This window comes from Marmota monax, unplaced genomic scaffold (genome assembly GCF_021218885.2).
Source record: "Marmota monax isolate L192 unplaced genomic scaffold, Marmota_monax_Labrador192_F-V1.1 WCK01_AAM20220418_F8-fsc00108, whole genome shotgun sequence".
NCBI lineage: Eukaryota > Metazoa > Chordata > Mammalia > Rodentia > Sciuridae > Marmota > Marmota monax.
Genome location: NW_026694593.1, coordinates 2996279 through 3014410, shown reverse-complemented (window position 1 = coordinate 3014410; position 18132 = coordinate 2996279). Strand labels below are relative to the sequence as shown.

Here is an 18132-nt window from a genome sequence, read left to right as displayed (position 1 = left end):
CTTTTCTGAGGAAAAAAAAATGAAAATATGGAAACACATGTAATTTTTTAAAAAATGTAATCGTAGTTAAATATGCACAAAAATTTACCTGTAAATGTACAGGTGCACGACCTGAAGTCCATTCCCATGGTGTGCAACCATCCCCACCATCCATCTCTGTGACTTTTCAACTTCCTAGACTGGAACTCTGTACCCATTGACAATGACCCCCCTTTCTCCTCTCCCTCCAGACCCTGCGGACACTGGGTGCTGGGGATAACCCAGGGCCCCCACGGGTCAGGCAAGGCTCTGTCCCGAGCTACACACAGCCTCTGTCGTACACTTTAGGCCGGGCACCCTACTAAGGGAATCAGGCACCCTCTGTCCTTTTCTGCCTGGCTCATTCCGCTTAGCATAACCTTCTCAAGGCTCACCGAGGTCTCAGCAGGTGTCAGAGTCTCATTAATCAATCCCTTCTTTTTTAAGGACATAAAGTTTCGCACATGTTTAGTGACATTAAAAATGCACTCTTCAGGGCCAGGGCTGTGGCTCGCGGTAGAGCTCTTCCCTAGCGAGCGCGAGGCCTGGGTTCCATCCCCACAGGCAACACATAAAAATAAACAAAGAAGAAAAAGGTATTGTGTGCATCTCCACTAAAAATATCGTTAAAATACTCTTTAGAAATATAAAACAATACCCTGAGTATCATCTGGTTTCCTCTTGAAAGAGGGCTCTGAACACTGGGGAGAACAGCAGTTATTTTCTCCATTCCATGGGAGGAAAACAAAGAGCGCTCAATCCAAATCAGCAGCTCCTCGGCCGCGCTCCTGGAACCCGGAGCTCTGCAAACCCCGCCCTCCAGTCCCGCCCAGAACCACCGCTCCCGGGGCCCGCGGGTGCGCAGCTGCCGCGCGCCGGGAACTCCATTTCCCAGCAACCCCCGGGCCGCCGCGACTCCGCGGCGCCCCCTCGCGGCGCACTTGGGAGAACCCCAGTTCCCGGCGGCCCTAGCGGCAGGTTCCCGGCACCGGCCGAGTTCGGGATGGCGGGTGCAGGTTCTGCTGCAGTGTCCGGGGCTGGGACCCCGGTGGCCGGGCCCACAGGCCGCGACCTCTTTGCCGAGGGCCTCCTCGAGTTCCTGCGCCCGGCTGTGCAGCAGCTGGACTCCCACGTCCACGCCGTCAGGTGCCCGGGGGCCGGCGGGGCGGGCGGGGCGGGGCGGCCTGCCCGGGGAGGCTCCGGGGCCGTGGAGGCGGGGCCGGCTGGTCCCGGTACAGGGGAAACGTGGGCGGCGGGCGCGCTGACCGTGCGGCCTTGCGGCCTTTGCAGGGAGAGCCAGGTGGAGCTCCGCGAGCAGATCGACAACCTCGCCGCGGGTGAGTGGGCGGCCCGCGGACCCAGGCAGGACCTTCGGTTCCCCGTGCCCGGCCGGGTCTCTGCCCCTTGGCCCCAGGACGTCGGGGCCCTTGGGACAGGGAGTGAAAGGAAGTGGGGGAAGGACGGGACGATTCCGCCTTCCTAAGAGCAGGAGGTGAGCTGCCAGACGTCTGTTGCTCTTCCGTCCCCAGAATTGTGCCGCATCAACGAGGACCAGAAGGTGGCCTTGGATCTCGACCCCTACGTTAAGAAGCTGCTCAACGCCCGGCGACGGGTTGTTCTGGTCAACAACATCCTACAGAATGCCCAGGTAAACGAAGTCCCTGCTTCAAGTCCTCAACACAATGAGTCACGACTTTTTAAAAATTGGGGGGAAGGGAGTGGTCAACTAGCGTCAGTAAGACTCAGTGCTCAATATCCACTTGCAGCCATTGACATCCTACGTGAACTTTGACGCAGGACCGTCCTCAGGTGTTTCCAGCACCTGGCTGGCTGAACCCCAAAGCCTTTCACAGGGGCAGTCACTAGGTTCCACCTCTTCCTGTGTCCTGTAGGAGCGGCTGAGGCGGCTAAACCACAGCGTTGCCAAGGAAACAGCCCGCAGGAGGGCAATGCTGGACTCGGGAGTTTATCCCCCTGGTTCCCCAAGCAAGTAACAAGATGGCAGGGGACTGAGCAGCACAAATAGTTGTTACCCCGCTGCCTTGTTTCAACACACGAGAAGATTCAGGGAACAATTTCTGCAGACTTTGGGACACCTAAACGGTTTATTTAAAGCACTTTCTCACTTCGTGGGAACCCAAGAAACCTGCGTGCAGTAGACTCAAGTTCCCAGAGGAACTTTCGTTACAGCTCTTGCTCCCTTCCAAGAACGAAATGAGGTTTTTTTTCTTAACTACATAGTTAACGCCCATCTTTTTCAGGCCTCGCCAATCAGGCTGGAGCTTCGTTTGTTACATGTCTGGTTATAGTGGACCCAGGCAACATGTCCTCTACCTGTGACTTCTCTTTTTCCTTTTGTTTACACGAGGATTTACAAAGAGAAGATGAATGAACTCTGTCCACCCTCTTCTGTTGATTGCACTGGCTTGAATACAACAGCAGTACTGCTAGAACCATTTGATTCAATAAATGCTTAAACAGTATTCTCATTTACTGATGTTTCAAGTTGCGATCTTGGTGTTTATGACTCAGTATCACTTCCAATGAAAAAGAGTAAATAAAAGAGGCCACCACCTACTAAGGAAAAACAAAACCAAGAGCCCTACTAGGAAGTACTTTAATCGTTTTTCTTAGAAAAAAAAAAAAGTTCAAACACCTAACAGTTCACATTTCAACAACAGAGTAATGGTTGAGTGGGGTGTTTAGGAGTTGGGATTTGGGAGTATAAGGAAGAAATGTTGGTATCCTGCTTCATTATAGATGGATGGCATAGATTTATAAACAGGAGATTTTGGGCTGCTAGGCCAGTATCAAAACCAATGGAATGACAAATCTTTCTATAGAGTTTCTTTCCTGATGTCTCCTCTATTCCACAGAAATGCACCATACAAAGCCCAGTAGCAGATAGCTTAGGATCTGGTCTTCCCCTTGAGTAGGAACGGGACTGAAGGGAAGGAAGATCACTCTTGAGTTTCCATGCTTTCCTCTTCCTCTCCTTGAGGTGGTTCTTCTGTATTCTCCTCCTCTTCCTCTCCTTCCTTCTTCTCAGGTGGCTTCTCGTAAGCCTTTTCTGAAGGTGTCACTATCACTCCATCCCAGGTAGATATTTCAGAAGCAAGATCTAGAATAAAAAAAATAAGTGCTTTCAAACAAATACCCCAGCAAACAAGCAGAACGAAGCAGAAACATGAAGTCATCTGAGTAAGATGGATGCACTGGCTAACCCCCTGCAATTTCAGCAAGACTGTCTCAAAAGAAAGGGCTGGGGACGTAACTCCTTGGAGTGCCCCAGGGTTATGTCACAGCACCACACAAAGCCTGCTGAGCACCAGAAGAAACCCCTGACCCACACACACAGTACTCACAGCTGGCATCACCCTCCTGGCCAAGGATCTTCCTAAAGCCACCGTGTGAGAGGATTCGAACCAGAGTCTGAGCTGTGTAGCAGACCATATCCTGAGGAAGAGCAAAGCGAGGGTAAATTAGCAAAGAAAATCAGTACTTTCTCTCACACCCTTGTGAAAACAGATGCATATAACTTTTTAATCTTAGGACCACAGTCTTTGAAAATCCCCAGATACCCTGATCCCTAAAGATCATGTTCCCTAGGTCCTCTCAGAATAGACTACTTCATAACTGACCCAATACCTGCTGTTCCAGGGTCATGACCGTATGTACTCTGAAGTTGCCACTTTCACAGGGGTCAGTGATACCCACTGATCCTGGAAGGAACAGTCCTGCAGCCAGAATCTGCAAGCAACGCCTGAAACATAGGGAAGTATTAACACACCCCCACTACCACCTTATAACCAATCCCAAACTGAAAAGAAATATGTGGTACCTGTATGCCACATTTAGGGCCAAAGGCTGTCTGGTGGGGTTATTCATCACAGCATAGTGCCCCTAGAAAAGAGTAAGTCTGGTAAGCAAATTTAAACTTGAATAAATCATCACAAGGAAAATAAGTCATTAAAGTCTAGCCAAAACACATCCAGAAGAAATTCTGAAATTGGTCCTCATTTGTTCATTTCTTTCCAGTATCACAATAATGAAATAACAGTAATAAAAACAAAAGGGGCACTGTAACTCAGTAACTACTCATTTAATCAAATACTCCCAGAACCCAATGAAATAATAAACTTTGAATCTACTAGATCGCCTGTCCACTGAATTTCTTTTTAAGCTTTACTGAATTTCAGATTCTGGTAGGTTTCACAGTAAGTACTACCAATATGAATGCGTAGGAATTCCTATTGTCCTTGTTTACTTACAAGTAGGTCAAGGATCCAGGGTGTGAGGGGCTCAAAGCCAGGAAAACGAATCCTTAAGTCCTTGAGCAGTCTGATGAGAACTTTAACTCTGAATGTAAAAGAGATCCAAGGATTAAAAGTAGTTAACATCACTGCTGGGCAAAATGGTGCACGCCTGTAATCCCATTAACTCTGGAGGCTGAGACAGGAGGATCTAGAGTTCAAAGCCAGCCTCAGAAAAAGCGAGGTACTAAGCAACTCTGTGAGACCCTGTCTCTAAATAAAATATAAAATAGGGCTGGGGATGTGGCTTAGTATCAAATGCCCCTGAATTCAATCCCTGGTAGCCCACCCCACAAAAAAAGGTAATAAGATCACATTTCCACACCTGAGGTAGAGTTGAAGCTGACTATACTATTTATAAAACCGCATGTGCTCTTCTTTCAATCTTAATTTGCTTAAAGTAAAAATGAAAATCCAACAGATCATGGCCAAAACAGTTCTATCAGAGGAAGTATGGGGAAATCCTGCTATTCAGTTAGAAAGGTTATCTGAAAATGACCAGAGACCGACTCACGTGGACTGAGAAGCATTTTCCTCGAACCAGCGGGCATGTCGGATGGCTGCTAAAGCACTCTGCAACACCTTGATATCCACTAGATAAAGCATGACAGACCAACGTGAAACAATCCTGGTATTAAGCAAGCAATCCAGTCCTGCCACCACCATGGTTCAGAAACTTAGAAGGAGAAGCAAGCTAATTTTTAACAATTTTGTTAAACCATCTCATGTTCCTCAGATCAGCAAGTCACTTATTCCAAAATTATTACACCTATTCCAAACTAAATCTAGAAGCATGCAAGATCTGATATTCTCCAAAAATCTATCCTCCTTTCTTCACAAATATTTCCACCATCCTTTTTAATTGTTCCAAATTTTCTTCCTGGCTATCCTATCTTTGAAAATTTCACTAGGAAGCTTGTAAAGTTATTTCCAAAGTACAGGGTAAACTTAAGTCCTTCAATTTCCAGAAAGCTTCCTATGAAATAAAAAAACTCAGCAAAGATACCATGCATTTTATTTCCCCCACACTTTTCAGCAATGGAAAAAAGGACTAACAGTGGAGTTCCGGGTCCAGTTTTCGGAGATTGGGTGGCACTGTCGTAATGAGAATCTTCACTGTAGCATCAGAAGAACTGATTTCAAAACCAGTTTCATTGGTCAGCATGGTCAAAACTAAAAGAACAAAATAATCAAAAGTTGTAATTCACATTTTCATTAGATGATCAAAGTTAAATCATTCCTGTGGGAAACAGGTGGGCATTTAAAAACCAGAGTTCAGACTAAGGATTCAAAATACAGAGCTTTAGAAAGGAGATAAAATGGAATTTCAAACCCCTTCCAAAAACTCCTACAACATGAAACTGCATTTACTCAATCTAGTCTGACCTAATTTTGTTGAAAGTATGATTACAGGACCTGGCTCCTACTGCCACTCAATATATATTAAGCAATAAATTCAAACCTTCAGATGGATCCTGTGCTCTTAAACTTTCCACGACTTTGTTCCCCAGGGCAGCAACAGCTTCCACTAGATTGAGGGAGAAAAAATACCATTATAAATCATCTATTTATGTAGACTTCCTATATATCTCTGAGATACTTAGTACCATAATTTCTGCCCCACATTCAAGTGTGGAACAAGTGTAACAGAATACTTTTACAAAGGAAAGCTAAGTCCTAGACACAGAAACTGGAAGGTTCAGGAATAGGACACTTCCTATACTCACATCTTTTTTCCATACTAAAATCGTTAGATTTTTTTAATAACTTAAATTTTTTTTTTCTTTTGTAGTGGTAGATGGACAGCATGCCATGCATTTATCTATTTTTGTTTATTTTTCTACGCAATGCTAAGGATCAAACCCAGTGCCTCACAAGTGCTAGGCAGGTACTCTGCCACTGAGCTAAAGCTGAGTTTTTCAGGTCAGTGGCACTTATAATATCTGGATTGGTTAATCCTGTGCACTGTAGGATGTTTAGCACCATTCCCAGCCTTTAGCCCCTTTTGATGCCAGGAGTATCCCTTAGCTGTGACAACCAAAAACATCTCTAGGCAGTGCTAATAATTCCCTTAGGAGCAAAATATCCAAGAGAGAAACACAGTCCCAGAGTACTGGGCATACATTCTTTCAGACACACATTACAGAGTCTGTCTTTTTATGGTTTGGATATGAGGTATCTCCCAAAAAGCTCATGTGTTAGGCAATGCAAGAATGGTGAGAGGTGGAACGATTGGATTATGAGAGCTGAAGCTTTGTCAGTAGACTAATTCATTTGATGGATTATAATCTAAATGGACTTCTGAGTGATAACTAGGTATGTGAGGCATGGCTAGAGGAAGTAGGTCACTGAGGATCTGCTTTGGACTTTATCTTGTCCCTCACTGCTGTCTCTGCTTCCCAGCAGCCATGGGCTAATAGCTTTTTCCTCCCATACCCTTCCATCATATTTGGCCTCACCTCAGGCCAGAACAATGGAATAGGCCAACCATAGACTCAAATCTCTGAAACTGAAAGCCTCACACTTTTCCTCCACTAAGTTGTTCTTATCAAGTATTTTCATCACAGTGACAATAAGCTGACCTAACAGTCCCTTATAATCCAGTAACTTAAAAAATTAAATTTCCTATTTATGTTCCACACACACACACATCTCTCTATCTCTCTCTCTCTCTCTCCTTTAAAAATCCCTAGGCCCCAAATCAAACTATTACATTGTTTTCCTCGGTCAGAAAGATGAACTGGGGGCTAAGGGATGTAGCCCAGCAGTAGAGCACTCGCCTGCCAAGCTCAGGGGCCTGGGTTTGACACCTAGCACCAGAAAAGAGAGAAAAAGAGGTATACTCACATGTTGGCAGAATCTTTAGTATTACCACCAGGTCAGCTACGTTGTGTCCTGTAGTCATTGTTCCCTTTTTATATGATCCTACCTGTCGGACTTCTTCAATTTGCTATTGGAAAAAGGATTTCAGGGGGAAAAAATTAGAAGAAAAAAGGTGCCAAGCTCCTCTCAGATCTCTCTTTTATTTAGAGACAGGGTCTCACTGAGTTGCTTAGTGCCTTGCAGTTGCTGAGGGTGGCTTTGAACTTGAGATTCTCCTGTCTCAGCCTCCCAAGCCGCTGGGATTATAGGCGGGTGACGGGCTGCTCTCAGAACTCTTTTTTTTTTTTTTTTTTTTTTTTTTTAATATATATTTATTAGTTTTCGGCGGACACAACACCTTTGTATGTGGTGCTGAGAATCAAATCCGGGCCGCACGCATGCGAGGCGAGTGTGCTACCGCTTGAGCCACATCCCCAGCCCTTCTCTCAGAACTCTTAAGACACAACTTCTTATTTCCCACATTTAAATGCAGCAGTGATAAATTCATATCTCAAAAGCATGAAAGCATGGCTATACAACGTGGCTACAGATAATAATGATAGCTGATAATAATGATAAAAATCTTGCCTCCAACAACAGTATTGCAGGGAAATTTCAGAAGTCTATACTTTTCCATTTAAAGTTAAATGTGGAACAGGTAAAGAGACAGAAGCCAATGAAAATTCCTCTTAACAAGGCTGCCCTATCTTAGAACTAAGCCATCAACTCACCACTTCAAATGTCCCTGGAGCCACAATCAAATTGTCGATCACATTATTTATTTTTGTCACCAGAGAAAGGATTGAGGCCTAAAAAACATCACAAAACAAAAATACCCTAAAGTCAAAAATCACAAGTAACTTCTCAAGAGTTACTTGAGGTTAGGGGAACATTTTTCCCTAATCTCTTCTATACAAACTCATGCAATAGGGGTCTAAAAACACTTCCCCCTTCTGGCCTTGAATATATCAGAAAAGAACAACTATTTAATCCATAATAGATTCCCCAATGAAAATATGATGCCACATAACCACTCATATATTCACCTAGCACTTTAACTCTCTATATAGAGGACAAGTAAACCTTCTGTGGAGTTTAGGTTCTTGCTGGTGATCAAACCCAGAGCCTCACACATGCTAGGTTAAGTGCTCTACCACTGAGCTACACCATCAGCCCACATAACACTCTTCTTAACTATAATAGTCACTTTTCTGTTTTTAGTGAAATCTCAGAAAGAAAGCCAAAAGAACACACCTGTTCAGCAGAATTGGGAGCAAGGTCCTGATTCCTCTTCAGCAAGGCTTCACTGAAGGAAGTTTCATCAGGTGCTGGCTTGACTCGAGGGAAGGCCATTTCACACTAAGAGAAAAACAAACAACATACCTTTTACCAAAAATAAGATACAACAGATATTTTTTGCTGTTATGATAGAAAAAAAATTAAAAGCAGATAATTCTACTTGTTTTCAATCAACATGTTCAAACAAGAATAGAAGAGCCATAATTTAAGCTCTCACTACCTTTGTATTAAAAAAACAAAAAAACAAAACAAAAAAAAAAACACTAAGCCAGAGATACAATTGTTTAGGACGGATTTCAACTATGTAGGCAAGAAATCATCTTCCTTACCCTGCTTACATTTTTTTTTTTAGTACAGGGGATTGAAACCACTGGCACTCTACCATTGAACTGCATCCCCAGAACTCTATTTTAAAACAGGGTGTCACTAAGTTGCCAAGGCTGGCCTCAAATTTTGAATCCTACTACCTCAGGCTCCTTAGTAGCTGGGTTTATAGGTATGCACCACTGCAAGTGGCTTTGCTTACATTGTTTTGGTACGTAAAATGACACAGTTGACTCAAAACTCCAACTCTACAGAGGGGCAGAGTGGACAAAGAAGGCTGGATTTCATCAGTGCATGCTGTATACATGTATTGAAGTATCACACGGAACCATTTATATGTACTACTAATCTGTATTAATTGTAATAACATCAGGGGCTCAGAGTCGAGAGTTTGCTTGGTAGGCTTGAGGCCTTAAGGTGCCAAAAGTAAATAAACACATAAGTAAAAATCTTTAAAACCCCAAATCATTCACGAATCCCTACTCCAACCACCTACATGTATAAGTGACAATGACCAGGAAACTGATATTAACTCAAGAACTCACCAAATAGAAATCGAATGGGATATGTGGCACGAAGGGCCTGAACCTAAAACAAGAAAAACAGTCCAATCAGAAATCAGGCAGAGGGCACCCGCACGGGCAGGTTCTGAGAAGGGGTCTGCCTCCAGCAGGGGGGCAGCCGGGGCCACCTCCAACCCCCACCCCGACGACAGGCACTGGCAAGTGCGGGGATGTCCAGGCGGGCACTCACCCTCCTCCGGGTCCCCCTCTGGAACCAAAGCGCCCACCGCGACCACGGCCTCGGTCACCCCTGAAAACAGAGTCATTTCAGCTCACGGCAGAGACCTCCACCACGGCGCGCCAGCTCCCCGCGAGAAGGAACCGTGGGGCTGCGGCGGCCGCTCACCTGGGCTTCGCGCGTGCATTTACAGGGCACGTCCCGGCCGCCTCAGTCCAGACGGCGGGCGCTACTCCGGGCCCCGGGGACCCTCCCTCTCCTCAGCCCTCCAGGCCGGACTCTCGCACCCGCCTCCCCACTCCAGCCCGGCCCGGCCCGCCTCCCAGCCTCGGACCACCCTACTCCCCCGGGCCTGGGGGCGCAGGCCCGGGACACACCGCCCTGGGTCCTCCGACTCCCCGCGACCCACCTTCCTAAGTTCTCAGGGAAACACCTTGAGCACCTAGATCCCCTTACCTCATGGCTCCCTTAATCCTGGACAATGGAGGGCCCACCAACCGCCCCTTTTTTCCGAGGCGCGGGTAACCGGAGAGGCGTCTTGCCGGCGCGTCCCAATAAAACTCGGCGCAATTGGCTCCCTCATTACTCCGCCCTTCATGCTCATTGGCTTACTTTGGCGAATCAGGCTTAGGAACAAATAAAAAACGCCTACTATATCAGGAACGAGCCAATAAAAATAGGTTTAACAGTAGTGACAGTTTTCGACTGGACACTAGATGGCGCTAGGAAAAAAAATTTCCAGGACGGCGAACACGGACAGAATTTTGTCTAGACATTATGAGAAGATTCTGTAGCAGGTAGCAGAGTGGCGCAGCGGAAGCGTGCTGGGCCCATAACCCAGAGGTCGATGGATCGAAACCATCCTCTGCTATCGGAGTGCAATGTTTTGTTTTCTTTCTCTATCTCTTTCTAGAGCAGGTAATTTACATTTCTTCTGTAGAGCTAAATTATTCTAGTTTCTTTCTTTCTTCCTCAAAATTAAATTTTTAGGAGCTGTTTTTGCCACCGAAAAACAACGTGGAGGGAAGTAGAAAGAGACTTTAGACAGCAATGAACAGCTCGTGTAGAGACCTAAGGCAGGAGCCTGGGAGGCAAATCGAGATGCCGAGCACAGGAGCCGGAGCAGTGGCGAGCAGAGAAGCCCAGCCTCACCCCCCCCCTGTGGAAAATGCAGGAATAATTGTATTCCATTTACCTCCATTACTCCTCCCGACTTAGATTCTATAGTTGCTGTGATTCCTTATCCTTTACTACGACGGAGTGCATAGATCTGAAGGGTAAATGACTCCAGCCATAGAATCACCGCCCGATGAGAAATAAAGAACACGTCCACCAACTCATTCCTGTGCCCTGCACTGCGGTAACAGCTGTTCTGATTTCCATTATCATACATCAGCTTTGTCTGTTTTTGATCTTCACATAAATAGACTCACACCATATGTACTTTCTCTCCTTCTTCTAGGTCTGGCTCCTTTGGCTCATCTGACTTTGTGATTCTTCCATTTTTCTACATTCATCAGCAATCTGATCTTTCATCCCCACCCCCCGCCCCCCCACCCCCCCGCCCCATGTTGGGAATTGAGCCCTGGGCCCAGCAGACGTCAGGCAAGCGGTCTGCCCCAGAGCCACATCCCCAGGCCAGCTATTCTGTATTTATGAGTAGTGTGTTTTGTATAGTAACATACAGTAACATATAGTAACATAACCAGTTTTCTATCCATTATCTTCTTGATGAATTCAGGGCCTCTAACTCACTGAGGCACACATACATCCGTCTGTGTTGTTAACATTCTTGTACATGTTTCTTGTGATTTGGATGCATTCATTTTCCTCCTGTAGGTGTAGGTGTGGGTGTATATGTATACAGAATTCAAATTATATACAAATGTACACTTGAATTCCACAAAACAGCAACGTTTATTAATTTAGTGGTCATTTAGACTAATCATTTTAATGCTCTTTATTTCTTCCTTCCTGCATCTCCAGCCTACCATCTGGAATAATAGTCCCCTTGAAAATTTAGTTTCCCACTTCTAGTGACTAACATCCATTGTTTTAGTTTGTCTAAATATGACTTTATTTCACTTTTTTTTTTTTTGTATGTTTGATTTTTTTTTCTTGTGGTTCTGGGAATTGAACCCAGGGGTGCTCTACCACTGAGCTACATCACCAGCCCTTTTTATTTTGAGACACGGTCTGGCAATTGCCCGGAATTGACCTGGAATTTGTGATCCTTCTGCCTCAGCCTCTTAACTTGCTGAGATTACAGATGTGCACCACCCCACCCAGTTCTTGCCTATCTTTTATGGTTTTTGGTTTTTTTGTTGTTTGCTTTGTACCAGGAATTGAACCCAGAGATGTTTTACCACTGAGCCACATCCCCAGCCCATTTTATTTGTTATTTTTAAGACAGAGCCTTATTGCTGATGCTGGTCTATGAACTTGCAATCCTCCTGCCTCAGCCTCCCAAATCATTGGGATTACAGACAAATGCCATTGCACCTAGACTCTTATGTTTTTAATCTTTTTATCCACATTTTTTTTTTGTACACAGGATTGAACCTAGAGGCACTATACCACAGAATCACATCCCTAGCCCATTTTAATTTTTTTCTTTTTTTTTTGAGACAGGGTCTCACACTAAGTTGCTTAGGGCCTTGCTAATTTGCTGAAGCCGCCCTTAAATTTGCAATCCTCCTGCCTCAGCCTCCTGAGTCACTGTGATTATAGGCCGGCACCACCACACAGTTCTTAACTGTTGTTTTAAAATATTTGGGGTCTAGGTTCACAAATTCAAAGCCAGCCTCAGCAAAAAAGAGGTGCTAAGCAACTCAATGAGACCCTGTCTCTAAATAAGATACAAAATAGGGCTGGGGATATGGCTCAGTGGTAGAACATTCTTGAAGCTCAGGATTCTTCAATCTGTAGCAGCACACACACAAAAAATATTTTTTAAAACATTTTTTAGGGCTGGGGATGTGGCTCAAGCGGTAGCGCGCTCGCCTGGCATGCGTGCGGCCCGGGTTCAATCCTCAGCACCACATACAAACAAAGATGTTGTGTCCACTGAAAACTAAAAAAATAAATAAATATTAAAAAAAAAAAACAGAACATTTTTTAGTTCTCTGCTACTGGAGTTACTCCATTATTGAGAGTTTGATTACTAAACTGTATTTCTAGTTCAGTCATTATTTCTGAGCTCCATTCCCACTAATTCAGAAGCCTAGTGAACACTTCTACTAGGGTATCTATAGACACCTCAAACTCAAACTAAAATTATCAGTTTCCCCCAAAAAAACTCCTTCTTCAGTTCCTCAACCAAAGTGTCAATGTCACCTCAACCCTTCACTTCGCAAAGTCCATGTGATACCACAAAACATTTCCCCATCTCCTATCCACCTCTACAACGTCTGGCCTCTCCCCTCCCCACCGCAGGACAAAGACATGCCTATCACACAAAGGCTTTCCTGACGTGTCCCCTCTGCCCTCTTTCCTGCCTCTCCTCGTCAGTCATTCCTAATGCACACCCCTTACATCTCAGATCAGAGTTGAAAATAAGCTCCCACTGCAGCCAGGCAGGTAATGCTCTTGAGTAAAGCACATTGGGTAGGAACCTGTTATGGTTTGGATATGAGGAGTCCCCAAAAAGCTCATGTGTGAGACAATGCAAGAAGGTTCAGAGAAGAAATGATTGGCTTATGAGAGACTTAACCCAACAGTGAATTAATCCCCTGATAGGGATTAACTGGTAACTGAAGCTGGTAGGGTGTGGCTGGAGGAGGTGGGACATTGGGGGCATGGCTATGGGGTATATAGTTTGTTGTTTTTGTTTGTTTGTTTTTCTTTTTTGGGGTAACCAGGGATTGAACTCAGGGGCACTCAACCACTGAGCCACATCCCCAGCCCTATTTTATATTTTATTTAGAGACAGGGTCTCACTGAGTTGCTCAACATCTTGCTGTTGTTGAGGCAGGCTTTGAACTCTGGATCCTCCTGCCTCAGCTTCCCCAGCTGCTGGGATTACAGGTGAGGGCCACCATGCCCAGCTTATATTTTGTATCTGGAGAGTGGAGTGTGTGTTTGTGTATGTGTCTGTCTTTCTCCTCCTCCTCCTCCTCCTCCTCCTCCTCCTTCTTCATTGTAGATGGACACAATATCTTTATTTATTTTTTATGTGATGCTGAGGATGGAACCCAGTGCTTCACATGTGCCAGGCAGGTGCTCTACCACTGAGCCCCAGCCCCAGCCCCTCTCTCTGCTTCTTGATCATCATAGGAGCTGCTTCCCTCCGCCACACTCTTCTGCTATGATGTTCTTACTCACCTGGAACCCCAAGGAATGGAGCTGATTTTCTGTGGACTAAGACCTCTGAAACTGTGCCCCTCAAATACAATGATCTTTTAGTCACAGCAGTGGAAAAAGCTGAGTAAGACAGAACCGTAATGAACTAGTCAATTCTACGAGGTCACAGATTCTTGCTGCATCTGATTGTCCATGGAGGGGCCTATTTACCAGCTCTTCTAATGTTTCAATAAAAGTCAGAAATCCCAATATTCATGTACCATCTGTTGATTTTTAAATATGGGCAATTTAATGAAATATATAGAAAGAACATAGTTGGATGTTGTAGCCCACCCCTGTAATCTCAACTACTTGGAAGCCTGAGGATAGCAAGTTGAGGCTAGCCTCCCACAACTTAGTAAGGCTGTCTGAAAATAAAATAAAAAGGGCTGGGGATGTAGCTCAGTGTTAAAGCACTGTGCAAGACTTTGGATTCATGCAAGCCAAACAAAGCATATTTACCTCTTGGCCACTAACTATAGACAACAAGAAAATTCATATGTCTCCCAAAACTGCCTGTATAGGAAATATACTTCAATACTATGTTCTCTCATTAATGAATTCAGCAAAGAAGCAGGATATGAAATTAACATCCATAACTCAATTTTGTTTCTATATATCAAAGGTGAATCAACTGAAAGAAAAATTAGGAGAGAAGGGAAATTGCATGGTAATGGAAGGAGACCCTCAGGGTTATACAGTGGAGGAGGTAGAGAGAGAGGAGGGGAGGGGAGGGGAGAGGTGGGGAGGGGGGAGGGTGGAGGATGGGAAAGGCAGCGGAGCACAACAGACACTAGTATGGCAATTTGTAAATCAATGGATGTGTAACTGATGTGATTCTGCAATCTGTGTATGGGGTGAAGGTGGGAGTTCATAACCCACTTGAATCAAAGTGTGGAATATGATATGTCAAGAAATTTGTAATGTTTTGAACAACCCACAATAAAAAATTAAAAAAAAAAAAAAAAGAAAAATTAGGAAAACTATTCCATTCACAATAGCCTCAAAAAAAAAAAAAAAAACTTGGTTTTAAAAAAACTTGATTTTAAAAAAAAGGTGAAAGACCTCTCAAAAATAAAAACTACAGGGGCTGGGGATGTGGCTCAAGTGGTAGCGCGCTTGCCTGGCATGCGTGCAGCCCGGGTTCGATCCTCAGCACCACATACAAACAAAGATGTTGTGTCCGCCGAGAACTAAAAAATAAATATTAAAAAATTCTCTCTCTCTCTCTCTCCCTCTCTCTCTCTCTCTCTCTCTCTCTCTTTAAATAAATAAATAAATAAATAATAAAAACTACAGAACACTAAAGAAAGAAACTGAAGAAGACCTTAGAAGCTGGAAAGATCTCCCATATTCTTAGATATGAGAATTAATATAGTCAAAATGGCCATACTACCAAAACCACTATACAATTGTAATGCAATTCCTATGAAAATTCCAAAGACGTTCTTTGTAAAAATCGGAAAAGTAATTATGAAATTCGTTTGGAAAAATAAGAGACCCAGAATAGCTAAAGCAATCCTTATCAAGAAAAGTGAAGGGGGGCGGCTGGAGTTGTGGCTCAGCGGTAGAGCACTCACCTAGCACGCACGAGGCACTAGGTTCAATCCTCAGCACCACATAAAAATAAATAAATAAAATAAAGGTATTGTGTCCAACTACAACTAAAAAAAAAATACTTTAAAAAAGAAGTGAAGCAAGAGGCACCACAATACCAGACCTTAAATTATATTACAGAGCTATAGTAACAAAAAGAGACCAAAGGAACATAATAGAAGACACAGAGACAAGCCCACATTAAATAGTTACCTCATACTAGACAAAGATGCCATTAACATGCACTGGAGAAAAGATATCTTCTTCAACAAGTGGTGCTGGGAAAACTGGAAATCCATATGTAGCAGAATGAAATTGAACCCTTATCTCTCACCCTGCACAAAACTCAATTCTCAAATTGGATCAAGGACTAGACATTAGACCAGAGACCATGCGTCTAACAGAAGAGAATGCACACCCAACAGAAGAGAATGCACACCCAACATGTCAGCCTAGGAACCAACTTCCACCCAAGACTCCTAAAGCACAAGAAGTAAAATCAAGAATCAATAAATGAGATGGTATCAAACTAAAAAGCTTCTTCCCAACAAAGGAAACAGTCAAGAATGTGAATGGGAGTAAATCTTTGCCACCTGCACCTCAGATAGAGCATTAATCTTCAGGATATATAAAGAACTTTAAAAACAAAACAAAAAAAAAAAAAATAAGGGACTGGGTTGTGGCATGTTCAAGGCCCTGGATTCAATCCTCTGCACCACATGAAAATAAGTAAATAAAATAAATGTATTGTATCCAACTACAACTAAAAAATAAATATTTAGGGGCTGGGATTGTGGCTCAGTGGCAGAGCTCCTTCCTCTTGCATGAAAGGCACTGGGTTTGATCCTCAGCACCACATAAAAATAAATAAATAAATAAAGGTATTGTGTCCATCTACAACTAAAAAAAATGAAAAAAAATAAAGAATAAATATTTAAAAAATCAAATAAGCCAATCAATAAATGGGCAAAGGAACTGAACAGACACTTCACAGAAGAAATATGATTGGTCAACAAATGTATGAAAAAATATTCAGCATCTCTAGCAATTGGAGAAATGCAAATTAAAACTATACTAAGATTCCATCTCATTCCAGTCAGAATGGCAATTAACAAGAATCCACGTAACAATAAGTGTTGGTGAGGATGTGGGGGAAAAGGTACACCCAACATTGCTAGTGGGACTGCAAACTGGTGCAACCACTCTGAAAAGCAGAATGAGATTGCTCAGAAAACTTGGAATGTAACCACCGTTTGACACAGTTATTCCACTCCTCAGTCTATACCCAAAGGACTTAAAATCAGCATACTATAGTGGTGCAGCCACATCAATGTTTATAGCAGCTCAATTTACAATAGCTAAATTATGGAACCAACCTAGGGGCCCTGAAACAGATGAATGGATAAAGAGAATGTGGTATACATACATACATAATAGAACATTACTCAGCCAGAGAGAAGAATGAAATTATGGCATTTGGTGGTAAATGGACGGAACTGGAGACTGTCGTGCTAAGTGAAATAAGCCAATCCCCACAAACCACAGACCAAATGTTCCCTCTGATATGTGGAAGCTAATACACAATAAGGGTATGGGAGGGAAGAATAGAAGTTCATTGTGTTAGATAAAAGGGAATGAAGATAAGGGAGAAGAGATAGGAACAGGAAAGACAGTAAAATGAATCTGACACAACTGGTGTAACTTCCCATCATGTATAACCACAAGAATCGGATCCTAATTAGAATAACTTATTTTACATGTATGTATACTAGGTTAAGATACACTCTACTGTTATGTATGTCTAAAAAGAACAAATAAAAAAAAAACACACACTGTGTTCTCTCTACACAAAATACCTTTCTCATTTTTCTACCCTTGTTGAATCATTTCTCTTTGGAGATTTTCCTGGCCCCAATCCAGGCAGAATTAATAGCCCTTATCTAGGCCCTAATTTAGCAATTCACTCATGCCTCGGTTGCAGTGGTTAATGTATATTGTATTATTTGCTTAACAGAAGATTGCTTATCTTAGGTCCTGCTTATTAGGTTCCAGGTTCTGAAGAGGCTGGCGGAGCAATACCGTCAATGACTCCTTAAGAACATTAGAGGGCAGACTGATTCCACAGCCCTCTGGGCCAGGGGGCCCAGCGGTCAAGTGCCCCCAAACCCTCTTCTTCAATTTACACCTCCAGAGGTCATTTCCAACATCATTTCCCACTGCCACCACGGACCCCTTTTAGCAGTCCTCCCAACATAGACCTACATTGTATAAGTGGCCCTGAGGTTGACGCTCCTCGCCCCTCCCCCGGCCCAGTCCCCAGTCCACCACCTGCTCTTCCCACCTTCCCACTACCACTTGGGAACTGAGGAGTTAACGCCTCCCTCCCACCGGGTCCGTCTTCGTTGCTAATCTGCAGGTTCTGGGCGGCTGTGCGGAGGGACGGGAAGGGAAATCAGGTGGACTGGGTAAAACGGACTCGGGCTCAGTCTTCAGCCCCTTTTTTCAGAAACCCGTCGCTCTCCGGCCCCATTCCCAAATACCCACGTCCCAACACACCTTCCCCGCCGAGATCCCGAGGCGACACTAGGTTCCCTCTTCCCCGGAGGGAAGCAGGTAGGAGGGCGGGACTAGGTGGGGA

At 44.1% G+C, this 18132-nt stretch overlaps 2 protein-coding genes and 1 non-coding gene across 5 annotated transcripts; 2 read left to right on the top strand and 1 right to left on the bottom strand.

Moving 5' to 3' along the window:
• The first annotated feature begins 962 nt into the window (after nt 1–962).
• Snapin (SNAP associated protein) lies at nt 963–2501 on the top strand. 3 transcript variants are annotated; one of them, XM_046421716.2, is made up of 4 exons: nt 963–1164; nt 1309–1355; nt 1548–1666; nt 1785–2501. In XM_046421716.2, the coding sequence occupies exons 1-4, from the start codon at nt 1022–1024 to the stop codon at nt 1908–1910; spliced, it is 435 nt and encodes a 144-aa protein (XP_046277672.1). In that variant the 5' UTR covers nt 963–1021; the 3' UTR covers nt 1911–2501. The 3 variants fall into 3 exon arrangements, with proteins under 3 accessions (XP_046277672.1, XP_046277674.1, XP_046277673.1); XM_046421718.2 differs by having other exon boundaries at nt 965–1164; nt 2280–2501; XM_046421717.2 differs by having other exon boundaries at nt 970–1164; nt 1911–2501.
• A 116-nt stretch (nt 2502–2617) lies between these two features.
• Ilf2 (interleukin enhancer binding factor 2) lies at nt 2618–10137 on the bottom strand. The gene is made up of 14 exons (XM_046421715.2): nt 10014–10137; nt 9570–9629; nt 9362–9404; nt 8448–8552; nt 7925–8002; nt 7179–7281; nt 5794–5859; nt 5388–5504; nt 4846–4924; nt 4290–4377; nt 3860–3921; nt 3667–3781; nt 3384–3474; nt 2618–3139 (listed from the first exon to the last, which is right to left on the bottom strand). The coding sequence occupies exons 1-14, from the start codon at nt 10016–10018 to the stop codon at nt 2979–2981; spliced, it is 1173 nt and encodes a 390-aa protein (XP_046277671.1). The 5' UTR covers nt 10019–10137; the 3' UTR covers nt 2618–2978.
• Nucleotides 10138–10356: 219 nt separating this feature from the next.
• Trnam-cau (transfer RNA methionine (anticodon CAU)) lies at nt 10357–10428 on the top strand. The gene has a single exon. It is a non-coding gene; the product is annotated as a tRNA-Met (tRNA).
• The last annotated feature ends 7704 nt before the right edge of the window (nt 10429–18132 follow it).

What these genes read in the sequence shown, in the direction of transcription:
- Snapin (XM_046421716.2), top strand. Translation starts at nt 1,022, where the DNA reads ATGGCGGGTGCAGGTTCTGCTGCAGTGTCCGGGGCTGGGACCCCGGTG. An exon ending in TCCCACGTCCACGCCGTCAG is followed by an intron (nt 1,165 to 1,308) that starts GTGCCCGGGGGC and finishes CGGCCTTTGCAG; the next exon opens with GGAGAGCCAGGTGGAGCTCC. An exon ending in GATCGACAACCTCGCCGCGG is followed by an intron (nt 1,356 to 1,547) that starts GTGAGTGGGCGG and finishes TTCCGTCCCCAG; the next exon opens with AATTGTGCCGCATCAACGAG.
- Ilf2 (XM_046421715.2), bottom strand. An exon ending in AGCACAGGATCCATCTGAAG is followed by an intron (nt 5,505 to 5,793) that starts GTTTGAATTTAT and finishes TTGTTCTTTTAG; the next exon opens with TTTTGACCATGCTGACCAAT. An exon ending in ACTGGACCCGGAACTCCACT is followed by an intron (nt 4,925 to 5,387) that starts GTTAGTCCTTTT and finishes TGCTTTATCTAG; the next exon opens with TGGATATCAAGGTGTTGCAG.